At 34.3% G+C, this 12,546-nt stretch overlaps 2 protein-coding genes across 2 annotated transcripts; one reads left to right on the plus strand and one right to left on the minus strand.

The window, feature by feature from the left end:
• The first annotated feature begins 388 nt into the window (after positions 1 to 388).
• On the plus strand, positions 389 to 8,059 carry APC6 (anaphase promoting complex 6). Its single transcript, XM_022287197.2, has 16 exons — positions 389 to 788; positions 1,327 to 1,461; positions 1,596 to 1,669; positions 1,849 to 1,888; positions 2,192 to 2,237; positions 2,505 to 2,584; positions 2,757 to 2,938; positions 3,061 to 3,186; positions 3,375 to 3,449; positions 4,125 to 4,250; positions 4,474 to 4,543; positions 5,018 to 5,100; positions 6,121 to 6,234; positions 6,553 to 6,652; positions 7,102 to 7,137; positions 7,742 to 8,059. The coding sequence occupies exons 1-16, from the start codon at positions 537 to 539 to the stop codon at positions 7,862 to 7,864; spliced, it is 1,662 nt and encodes a 553-aa protein (XP_022142889.1). The 5' UTR covers positions 389 to 536; the 3' UTR covers positions 7,865 to 8,059.
• A 929-nt stretch (positions 8,060 to 8,988) lies between these two features.
• Positions 8,989 to 11,150, minus strand: LOC111012921 (pathogenesis-related family protein). The gene is made up of 4 exons (XM_022287236.2): positions 10,958 to 11,150; positions 10,628 to 10,760; positions 9,732 to 10,030; positions 8,989 to 9,363 (listed from the first exon to the last, which is right to left on the minus strand). Exons 1-4 carry the CDS (start codon positions 11,084 to 11,086, stop codon positions 9,199 to 9,201), a joined length of 726 nt encoding a protein of 241 aa, XP_022142928.1. The 5' UTR covers positions 11,087 to 11,150; the 3' UTR covers positions 8,989 to 9,198.
• Positions 11,151 to 12,546: the final 1,396 nt, after the last annotated feature.

Here is a 12,546-nt window from a genome sequence, read left to right on the forward strand (position 1 = left end):
AGATTTCAACTGATTGACAGATCGTTTGGCTAAGCATGCTATTAGTTCTCGCTCCTCTTGTTTTCCTCCAATAACTTCTTAATGCTATTAACTATCCACTCATGTCAAATGTAGTCCAAATGACATTCACTTATTAATGCAAAGAAGTTTCCTTCTAAAAGAAAGTTTTTTTTTCTTATTTGTTAATTTAATTAGCTATTATGATAATAAGACGTTAGCGATAACTAAAAAGACAACTAAAATACAATAAAATCAAGCATAACTCAATAATCGAGACATATACTAGCTTTTGTCATCGTGACTAAAAACAAAGTTGTAATTTAATCTTTTAAATAATAAGATCACCATTGTGTATTGGCTTCCTTGTTCATCCTCATTCAAAAAGCCCATTCATTCCAAGCCCATCCACAAACCACAGAACCTCCCGCCCATTTTCGTTCTCTCTTCAATTTTCCCACTCTCGAGTCGCCGGAAGAACTCGCGTTCCCAATTCTCTCCTGCTCCTCGAATCGCCTTCTTCTGCGCCAGGAACCTCCATGAAAATGAGGGAGGAAGAAATCGAGAAGCTCAGAGGCGTAGTCAGGGACTGCGTGAGCAAGCATTTGTACTCGTCCGCCATCTTCTTCGCCGACAAAGTCGCCGCGTTCACTGAGGACCCAGCCGACATTTATATGCAGGCGCAGGCCCTCTTTCTTGGACGTCATTTTCGTCGGGCATTTCACCTCCTCAACGCCTCCAAGATCGTCCTCCGTGACCCTCGGTTTCGGTACCTCGCTGCTAAGTGCCTTGTAAGCTACTCAGAACTTTGGTATTTACTGTGCTTTTGTGTTCATCTTAGACGCATCCTATGATTTCTGCGTGCTTTTGAATATGATAAGTTGGGGATTATTCTGGTTAGTTGTGTTTATGGTATCGTGGATGATTGAATGGTGGGGTTATGTTGATGAGGAAATTGTTATCTGTATTTATTAATTGTGATTAGTTGTGATCAGTTGGGATTAGATAGTTGCTACCTCTCTTAATTGTATTTAAATACCTTTTTACAGTAGTTATATCAATAGTGGAGAACTATTCTTTCACATTTTAGTGAAAGATTACAGAAACAGGGAGAATTAGATCAGTATTTGGTCTTAGAAAAGTTTGAAATACCGGGGGTATAGGAGTTTCTTTACGTCTAGAAACTATTAAATTTACTGTCAGGCAGGGGAGCAAAAGTTTTGGTATTAACTTGTTATGAAAATTGAGCTTCAAGCGTGTTTTGACGCTGTGTGGTTAGATTTTCTGTTTTTAATTAATGTTGTTTTGCTTAAATTTTTGATTGACCAGGAGGAGTTGAAGGAGTGGGATCAATGCCTTGCGATGCTTGGTGATGCTAAAGTGGACGAGCATGGCAATGTTCTTGATAATAAGGATCATAGTGGCATGTACCTCGAAAAAGATTGTGAGGATCGTGAGATTAATGTAATCCTCTGTTACATCATGTCAAATCAAAGTTTCATGTGAAAAGAACCTCGATTAAAGTCTTTCTGGATGTTTAGATCCTGGATCAATCATTTATTTCACAAAGGGGTCATCTGTTTTCTATCCTATAACAGATATCTGCAGCAACGTGGTTTTTAAGAGGTAAGGCATATGAAGCTTTGGAAAACCGCACTCAGGCTCGACTTTGGTGAGTTTATGATTTCATTTTTACCTCCACGGGTGTATGTTCTTTCTTTCTTTCCTTTTTTTTTTCCTTTCTCCCCTAAAAACTATATAGTTTGGCATAAACTATGCAACTTCAACAATAATGAATGGTTTCATTTATTATTCTGATTTTTTTATTATCTTTTTTGTAACGATGCTTAGGTATAAAGCTGCTATCAAAGCCGACCCTCTATGTTATGAGGTAAATCTGATTCTTTCTTTTGCGAACTTTGGTATTTTTGGATTAATATAGCTTTCCGATACTATTCCTGTATACTGAAGTTTAAGAAGCTGAAAGTTACTGTTGCTGTTGGTTGCATGAACGTCTTTCCACATCATCAATTCAGCTAAATGTCTTGGTCTTTTCAAAGACGAGACAACAATATATCTCTTAGCTTCCTTTTTGGTGTTGCTATAAATCTGTAAGATAGATATAATATATTTATTTTTATCATTTGGTTCCTTCTTTTAATGAATACCATTTATTGTGTCCATTTTGCTCCAGGCTTTGGAGTGCCTGATAGAAAGTCACATGCTGACTTGTGATGAGGGTAATTCTCGCACTATGCATTTTAAGAAGAATTAGAACTTAATACGTTTGATTGTGTGTGTACGCACACTCACACGCACATGCACACATAATACATCTACACACACTTGCACATATTTGTATTGCTTTTTCTATCCCATTATTTGGTCAACGATTTGTTCAGGTTTTGTATTTTTGCTTGTAATATTTCTTTTGTTTTTCCTCTTTCTTTGGTTAGGAATAGGATTATTAATAATATAATTTTTTTTTATATGATATCAAATTTCAGAATCAAGTCTACTTTCATCATTGCAATTTGGCCCTGAAGATGGATGGCTCTCATCATTTTATGCATGCTTAATAAAGAAGGTGAGAAGGATGCAACTTATTTTTCATCTATAATGAGTAATGAATATCAAGCAGGTTTCTATTTTCCTATGACGTGCACTTTTATCTTTAGGATTTTACTTTTTACTTGCAACATTTTTTCTTCACGTGCGTGTGTAATTCTAACTAATTTGTTTATTTTCTTGTTCTCCAGTATGACAAAGAAAATATCACTGAAGCAAGATTCAAGGAATTGGAAAAAGAAAGTTGTAATTCTAAAAGTTCTGATCCATCATTTATGCGGACTCTGAAAACCAACACTGATCTTTTAGCATGCAAAGCTGAATACTACCATCAATGTGGTGAATATCAGAAATGCTTTGAACTTACCTCTGTGTAAGTTTTTAACTGTCTTTGTCTAGGAAAATAGATCAATTTACTGCTATAATTTCATTAGAACTATCCCTTCTTTTCCTTACTTTATTTTTACTTATTTATTTTCCACCTTCCACCGACAGTCTGCTTGAAAAAGATCCCTTCCATTTAAAAAGTACGTTGGTACATTTAGCCGCTGCAATGGAGCTTGGACATTCAAACGAACTATATCTAATGGCATCCAACCTGGTCAAGGACTATCCTCAAAAGTGAGTGGTTTGTGTATCAGAAATTTATATTCGTCAGTTGCTGAACGAATTTATTTTTCCTTGGTTGAACTGTGATTTTGACAAGTTTTGCCAAATTATCAAATATCAGGACCACACTGATATTCTTGTTAGATTTGGACTCCCCCTTGCTATAGGTCTATCACTTATTTGGGATATCCTGTTTTCAGGGCTTTGTCATGGTTTGCTGTCGGTTGCTATTACTATTGTATCAAAAAGTATGCTCAATCGCGTCAGTATTTCAGGTGAACGTCAGATATTGTTGCTCTTTTGTAATTATTCTTACTTGTAATTAATTCCAATTGGGTGCTTTTATGTAAATTTATTACAGTTGAGACTACAACAACTTTAGTGTCCCAGTCTTCAAACTTGCCCAGCAATGAGAAAGTAAGCGAAATAGTGGAAGTTCCACCAGCCACCTCCTTCACCTTAGTAGAATTGACGTCCCACATACGGTGTTATTCCTTGCTGTACCTCTTTAGCTTTACCAAATGGCCAACCTGCTAAGTGACATCTAGAACTCCGTAGTGTCTTGATTACCAACCTATCCACTTTTGTTAGCTTGGATTCTACTAGAACATGGTACTTGTGTAAACACCAAAGCTGCTTGATGATCCATCTGCCCACCTTAGCCTGAATTCTAGTAAGATGACAATATCAGGGTTGCCAAATGTCTTTGTGGATCTTAAGTTTTCTGTTTGTGCTCATGATTTGAGGAATTTTGTCCTTTTATTGATGGAATAACTCATTCTTTTCTCAATCCATGAATTCAAATATATCTTTTGCGGCAAGTCTTATTTTGTCGGGATTTCTAAATAAACCATTTCTCATGAGTAATCATATAAACTCTATTGGTAATTAGGAGTTTGATACTTCCAATCGGAATAGTTTTTCCTGATATTTATTGTTGTATGCTACAGCAAAGCTACAACTCTAGATGGGACATTTGCTCCTGCTTGGATAGGTTATGGAAATGCTTATGCTGCTCAAGAAGAGGGTGATCAAGCAATGTCTGCTTATCGCACTGGTGCTCGGTTATTTCCAGGGTAATTAATTTTATTGTTCTTGAGGGGTTTTGTGTGTGTTATTTTTGGTAGCTGAAAATGTGAAAGTATTACCTTTATTATCTGTTACAATTCTTAATTGATAAATGCTATAAAATTTGATTTTTTTTATCATTTTTAGAAGATGTATGAAGTTATTGGCTAGTTCTCTTATTTTCATGAAATTCCTTTATGCAGATTGGATCTTGATATTCTTTTATTCCAGGTGTCATTTACCAACTTTATACATTGGGATGGAATATATGCGAACCCACAGCTTTAAGCTTGCTGAGCAGGTATTACCTAAACCTCATATAGCATACCATGATTGACAAACCTTACATGAATATTCATTCTTATTCCCATGTTTGTTAATGTGATTTTTATAGTCATCGTCAATCTTTCCTGATACACAAAGAATGTTTTAATTGGCCAATGATCCAAATAGAGAAGATGGGTCTTATTCTGTACCTTTGCAGCTGCATTTTTACAGAACCAAGAATATAAAATAATTTTAGTTTTTAGTTGGTATCTTAAAGCTTGAAATATTTTTCGTGAATGTCCAAAGTAGGATCATAGAAATTTAATGAAATTGATTTAAATTATCAGTTGAATTCTCATGCATGCCTCGAATCCATTGGTTTTTGTTGCCTCCCTCTTCGGTCTTCCCCTCATTATTTCTTACTGGTTAAAAATGATCAGATGTTTCCTTATTAACTTGTTACTGTTTTTTGAAAATGTCACTATCTTAATGGTCTTTTCATGTTCAGTTTTTTATGCAGGCAAAGACAATTTGTCCATCAGACCCTCTTGTTTATAATGAGCTTGGAGTTGTTGCTTATGACATGAAGGAGTATCTATATTTTCTCTCCTAATTTTACTAAATTTTATTAGCAGTTATGCTTCCTGCCTCGAATAGTGGTTCATTTATATATATATATATATATATATGTGTGTATTGTGATCTCAATACTAAATGATTTAAATCATGAGAAACCAAGTAGCTTATATATATTTTGCAACATATGTTAGATTATGAAGATCTTATTATTGAAGATTGGTAATTTTTCCTAACATGGGTGAGTCCTAAGCATATTAATGTTTGACCCAAAAGTTCACCATCAAAATAAAACATCTCCTTTTCAATTATGTTAGTCACTTGGTTTTCATATTCTGATTTTCAAGTTGAGAATAGTGTATTTAATCAATAGGCTTACTACCTTTGTGCTCTAAAATTGGTATAGTGGTTCATTTTACTAGGTCTAGTTAGAGGGATGGAAAAATTGGTGCTTTTCCCTTTTTTCTTTTTTCTTTTTTCCTCCATGTCTTCTCCATGGCGCATTTAAACTAGATGAAAGAACTGGATTTCCTTGATTATGTGGTCAAGTTACACATATAGGATCATGGGAGCAGCTTGTGACGTTTTCCATTATTGAAATACAGGTGAGGGAGGAAGCTTTTAAAAGAAGGAAATCTTTGGAAGGTTACATCTAGACATAATGCCTTGGGGAATTTTAAAATTAGGAATATGTTAAGCGATGGACTTGGAACACTTTCTAATTGAGCGGAAAGTTGATAGCAAGGAAAGATATATGTTCTACTGTAAATTGGTTTATGCAGAGTACTTTTACCCTTATAACCTGTACTTTTATCCTCAATTCTTTAGTTTATTTTTGTTGAATTTCAAGTGACTGAATATTAATTCTTAAATTAAGACAGTTTCTGCTTGCAGACTTGTTTCATGTAAAGTTGTTGACCCTTGATAAAAATGTTTACTTTTAATTCATAGATTGGGAGAAATTGTAGGTTTTGATATATTACCTCTTGGTGTTTAGTCATAATTGTTAATGTAAGTGTATTGTCTTATCCTTAGGTACAATAAAGCTGCATGGTGGTTTGAGAAAACTTTGGCCTGCATTCCATCTCCTTTGAGTGAAATGTGGGAGCCTACTGTGGTGAATCTTGCCCATTCTTACCGAAAGCTAAAGTATGGTGGTAGTGTTTATTAAAAGAACTTTGGTATATATTATATCTGCCTATCATTGGCTTAGTTTTTAGCTTTTGTCGTTTTTTCAGATTGAATTTCCTGTATTTTTGTGACATGTTATCTCAAAGAAATGTCGAATGCCTTATTTTTCTGAAAATTATATTTTATACAAAAGCTTATGTCACTAGCATATACCTCAATTAGGAGTGTAGTGTGCACAGTTCGGTTCAGTTTGCATAATATGCGGCATGTTTTATGCCATTGCACCAATTCCCGGTTCCACACGAATTTGATTGATCCTAATTGTTTTTGTGCCAGGATGTACCGTGAAGCAATTACATACTATGAGAAAGCACTAGCGTTGTCAACAAGAAGTCTTAGCACTTATGCCGGTCTTGCATACACTTACCATTTGCAGGTACTAGAATATTTGAAGTCTTCTCTTCTCTCTTCCTTTTCGTGTTTTGTTTATCAATGAGGTATATAAATATGTTTAACCTTTTATTTTTGTATTTTTATTTTGGTACATGTTGAATCAATTTTCTTTTAGCTTAATTCCTGTGAGAATCAGCATCCTATAAATGGGTCGGAAGTGTTCTCTAATATCCATTAATAGGAAAAACTCTGCATTTGGAAAAGTTTTGACCTAGAGTTTCGTTTTGAAGCAATTGGGTTTGAATCCACTCTTTCTATAGAATATTTCCTTGTGTATTAGATGTGGATTATAATGCTTTTGGGGATTTTTTTTTGGGTGGGTGGGGTATTAGTATTAGTTTGAATTTGGATCATATTCCCGAGTTGCTGGTTTAATTATTTTAATATCTTTGTACAAGCTTTTAAAATAAAGTTCTCTGTCCTTTTATGCAGGATCATTTTACTGCAGCCATTACATACTACCACAAGGTAAGCTATTACTGACTTGATTTCAGTTTCATAACTCTCTCCTATTCTGCTTATGTACCTTGTAAATCTGACCTATCCTGCATAAAGAAACAAGTTGAGGATTTTCGGTGGAACAACGTATGTTGTATAACTTCTTGGTGGTGTTCAAACATAAGAATTTCTTTTGTAATTATAGCCTCATGATGTTGTATGATTGGAAGACCTTACACCAGATATTTTTGGAGGGTGACCTCCACCTCGGCCCTTGGGCTGTGCTTTGTTTTCTCTTTTAGTTTATGTTGGTTCTCCGTTCTCGGTTTCTTATCCCAAAAAGAAAACTGGCCTATTCTGATTTACTGGTTTGTGTACCTTCGCTGTAAATGTTACAGTTTTATTTGCTGCAATGAAAAGAAAATTTGAAAATTATGTGAATCATTGTGTAGAGCATTTTGTGTTAACTTAGCTTAAAATGTGCTGTGGGACATCAGAGTTACAAAATCAGACTCGATAAAAAATTAATTGAACAATCTCTCCTCTAGCATATTGTAATATTGAGAATTTAGGCATAATATTTTATTTCCGCATCCATCAGTCTGATTTTGCTTTGTTCTTGTTTGTGAACTAGGCTTTATGGCTGAAACCAGATGATCAGTTCTGCACAGAAATGTTAAGTTTAGCTCTTATGGACGAATGCCAAAATGGGATGGACACAAAGGCAGACTTCCGGCAAAATGAGGTCTTTGTTTAATCAGCGCTTATCCTAATCTTTATACTACATCATGTACATACAATAGCTTTTAAATTTTGTGAATTAGGTCGGTTGAAACTTATGTAATCTTTAATTTAATTCTTGTACCAGAGCAGAATTCAAAATATAAAAATACAATTCTGCTCTTTTATTGCTTTCCAATTAATCTATAATTTGTTTGAGTTTCCTTGCTTATTCTTTGCGAGTAAGGTTAAATTACGATTGTCTCTGTGTATTATTTGTTTGAAGAGTTTAGTTTAGAGATTTTTATGATCTTTTTGGGTGGACGATATTCTGTGCTACCTTTTATTATTTATTATTATTTTTTTGATATCCGTTTATCCGGCGCCGCGCAGCTCGACTAATATTACGGGACAACTGCCTTACCCTCATTTTGTTGCCAAGGTAACTCATAGGATATTAAAATCCTAGGTAAATGGCCACCATGGTTTGAATCATTATGCGCTGCCTTTTATATAATTTTGACGGTAGAAGATTGAGAACAATCTTTTTTTGGTTATATACTTGAGTTTTGATGTGTCCTGTTTAAAGACTCTTGTTATCTAAGAAGCATGGGCACGAACACAAGACATGGATATGACATGGCACGAACACAAGACATGGATATGACATGGCATGAATATGGTGGCATATCATTTTCTAAAAATCTAGGACACGGACTACAATTTTTTCAAGTATATATCGTTTTTATCGAGACGGAAATTCAAAGTCAATAAGTTTATGGATTTTCATACTTAAAATTAGTTTGATGTATTTTGCTCTCAAAATTTATTATTTTGTCCTATTTTACTATTTATGTCTATTTTTTTATGCTAACAAGTGGTTAATCCATATTCACTTTGTACACCTAGTGTGTGACCCACATCTATTGAGAGTTGCTTCAATAAGTGTTAGATTGTCCGATATGGACACGTTACCCAAATTGAAGTGTCTGTGCTTTTTAGCTTGTTATAAACATTGGAAGCTTGCATTTTGATAGTTATGGCAGAATTACAGTAGATGATTTATAGAACCTTTGGACCGTCCATATGTATATCGTTCTTCCTAGTGGCTGTATTTGTTCTACTGTTATGCTACCTAAGTAAACAAACCGACAGAACTAGTTGAATTAGGAAGCCTATCCTGAAAAATGTATCATTAGAAGTAGAACAGATGAGCAATTACATTATGCTGCTCTGATGTATGAGGCATATGTGGTTGTGCTTTTTATTGTGGAAAACTTAGAAGCCTAGAGTGACAAAGATAGAGAAGTTCTTGAATAGATAGAAATTATTGAAGGTTACAGAACATATTTCAGACCAACTTTCTTTAGACTACTCCTTGCGTTTGGAGAATGGGCAGCCAACTGAAGCAGACAAATCTTTCTCATTGTCTTGGGTTTTGGATTGTGAGGTAGTTTTTCCCTTTAAAAGACCTCCAAATAGCTCTCCTGGATCATAGTAGATCTCAGCTTCTTCAACCCTCAGTGATTCATCAACCTGTGCAAATATAATACACAACCAACTTTCAAGATTCTAAATCCTCAATAGGTGCTCTTTTATCGCATATTTTATAGCTTGGGAGTACTTTTTTTTAGTATTCTAAAAGTGTGTTCAAGCATTTGAAAACACTTCTCAAATATTTCATGGTATCCAGCTACACATTATACATTTTAAGGTTTTTTAGAATGCTTTTGAAGCACTTTTCAAGGTGTTTCAACTGAAAATACTAGTTTTGTAAGTATCCTGGACACTAAATTTATTATCTTGTTTTGACTAGAGGTCATGCTCAATGTTTGTTTGGGCATCTGCTGATTCAAATTATATAAGAGAAGTTTGATTAGGTAGGTTTGGATCTCAAACTTTACCTTGAGAGTTCCCAAGCCATAGAATTGAACCAATTCACCAGTAGGGGAATGGCCTTTGTAAGGTCCTTCAAAGAAACCCCAATGCCTGAACTTGAAGGCAATCAAAGGAGGACCTGAATAAACCTCTATAACTTCCCATGCAAAACCTCTTGGAAAACAGGACCTAAATGCTTCATGAGATGATTCAAATGTCTCTGTCTCTGCTTTGTAATACTGAAACTCCTCTGGTAGAGAACTCTTCATCAATGCATTGTAGCTCCCAAGCCTCAGCGTTTCTTCTCCTGACAGCCCCTCTCTTCCTACATACCACAGAGAAAATTGAGTCGATAGGAATTGATTTATGGTAAGTTTTGCAAATCCTTTCCAAGAACTATTATTTATTAGGGTAGTTATTATGTCATCTTCAATGTTTAATTAAATTTCATGATTTAATATTTGTTGCAATATTGCAGAGACAGACGATTGTTGATAGTCGAAGTGCATGTAAGTTGATCTAGACACTCACAAATAGAAAAGAAAAACTATCAGGTTTGTACATACCATCTTGCTTTATTTGAATGACAAAAAAAATGATCTCCGAAGTCACTTTTTGTTGGTCAAGATTTGAACTTTGGATAGAAATTGACTCTGTTTAAATGGAATACCCAAAAATCTGTGTTTCTTAATAGTTAATAGTAGAGAAATTTCTTTTGTCATGAAGCCCCATGCTCACATTTATCAATGAATAACATCTCTTCAAATTTGTTGGTTGGCTGGTTGAGGAAGACTTTTTTATGTGCATGTATCTGTCAGTTAAGCCAGTGTTGTTTTTACCTTTTCTCTCTCTCTCTCTCTCTCTCTCTCTTGAATTTAATTGCATGGTAGTAACAAACAAACAAACAAAACAAACTACATACCATTTACAAAAAGCTTGAACTTCTCAGGGTTTATGGTCTTGAAATCCTGTAATCTAGTCTTGTGGGAGAGCTCCATTTCCCATGATTTTATAGCATTTTGCACTGTTTCTTCCAGAGATCCTTTGGGCCACTCCTACCAGAAGGAAACCAAGTAACTAGTAAGAGATGATATGACAGAGAGAGATCGATAGATAGATAGATAGAGAGAGCTGTGTTATCTTAGATCATTTGCCTCTTAGTGAGATCTAGACAGGGAAAGTAAGAACTCTGGAAATCTGGTTGAGAGAGAGGGTAGAGAAGGAAATTAAGAAGTGTGAAAGTGAAAATTACCTTGGTTCTGCCATCTTCAAAGAGCTGATTAACACTTTCATAAGTTGGGGGCTTGCCATGCCTCCAGTGAACAGTAGGAGACTCCAAATGAAGGAAAACTCTGTACTTATCAGGAAGAACACCACTCATGTTTAATGGATTCCTTCAGCCAAACAAAACTTATGTATGGTAGTGGTGTGGACAGAGTAGCCAGTTTTGTGGGTTTTATAGGTGCAAAATGTGACACCTTCCCTCTTCATTTATTTCTCTCTTTTTCTATTTTCTCTCAAAAATGAATTCCTTAACTTGGTCCAACCTTTATCTTCTGTTACATGTCACACTCTAAACATCTACTGATATTGTGTCACTTTCAACATTTTCTTTTCTTCTTTTCCACATTTGTGTTGTAATTACATTTTAGTTGTAGCCCCCGACACTTCAGGTGGCAAGAGCTTAGAGTCTTTTGGTCATATTGGCTTAGAGGTCTCAAGTTGGAATCTTCTAGTGAGTTTAATACAAATTTTTTTTGATGTCTTTCGAGTCCAGGCCTTGGGACGAGCATGGTACCTGTAGGTATAGGGGAGCAAAGCTTTGACTCCTAATTATTAAAAAAAAAAAAGTTGTAGTTTGCGATGTACAATTTTGGAGGAATTCGTCGAGCTTTGGTTGGTTTCTCGCATTACATTCAATGTGATTCTTAGGGCAAACATTTAAGAAAATCTAATATTAATGCATTGCTCAATTGGTTAGGATAGGAGTTTGACTAACTTTTTCTTTTTCTTTTTTTTTTTCCTCGTTTTTTTAACACCATAAAGATATAAAGTTTTAAAGTAGGTACTAAAATAATCTTTAGAGTATTGAAAACTTTAAAAAGTAAAGACTAAAATGAGATTGACTATATATCTTAATACAACATGTGGGTGGTGGATGATTGAACTTATAATTTCTTGATTAGAGATATATATCAATTATCATTTTGATGACGTAAATAATATTTAAATCTAAATAAAATGAAAGGCTAATGACCAATATAGTACCTTAAATCTCTTCCATTATATATATAGAAAAATTAATAATATATAAATACCTCTTTTTTTTTTGCACAATATATAAATGCATCTTATGGTCAAACTTAACATCAATATATAAGTGTCACGTTTATATGTTTTTATGGTTGAAGTTATGCCTCCATCATTCAAAATTCGACCTAGTAATTTTATTTACTACAGTAAATAGGAATTTAATTTAATTAATCTTCCACAATTCATTTGGTTAACATTAAAATTCAAGTTTAAATTTCTTTGTAATATTTATTTAGTGCAACAAGTGACGATGAAAATTCGAATCATACAACATTTTTAGTTGGAAATATCTACTTAGATAAATTGAGATATGTTTAGATTGACATTTCATTATAATGTTAAATAAGATTTGCGTTCTGCCTATTTCGTTTAGTACAACAAGGTGATGTATGAAGATTTGAACTTCTATTTTTAAAGGAATGAATAGATGCCATTTGCTCTTGAATATGTTACATGCGCATCTATCTAGAATAAGTGATTTGACTTTTACCTTTATTTTTTTATATATTAAACATCTACATTACATCT

The sequence above is a fragment of the Momordica charantia genome (genome assembly GCF_013281855.1).
Source record: "Momordica charantia cultivar OHB3-1 chromosome 10 unlocalized genomic scaffold, Mcharantia_2.0 BLBB01000010.1, whole genome shotgun sequence".
NCBI classification, from domain to species: domain Eukaryota; kingdom Viridiplantae; phylum Streptophyta; class Magnoliopsida; order Cucurbitales; family Cucurbitaceae; genus Momordica; species Momordica charantia.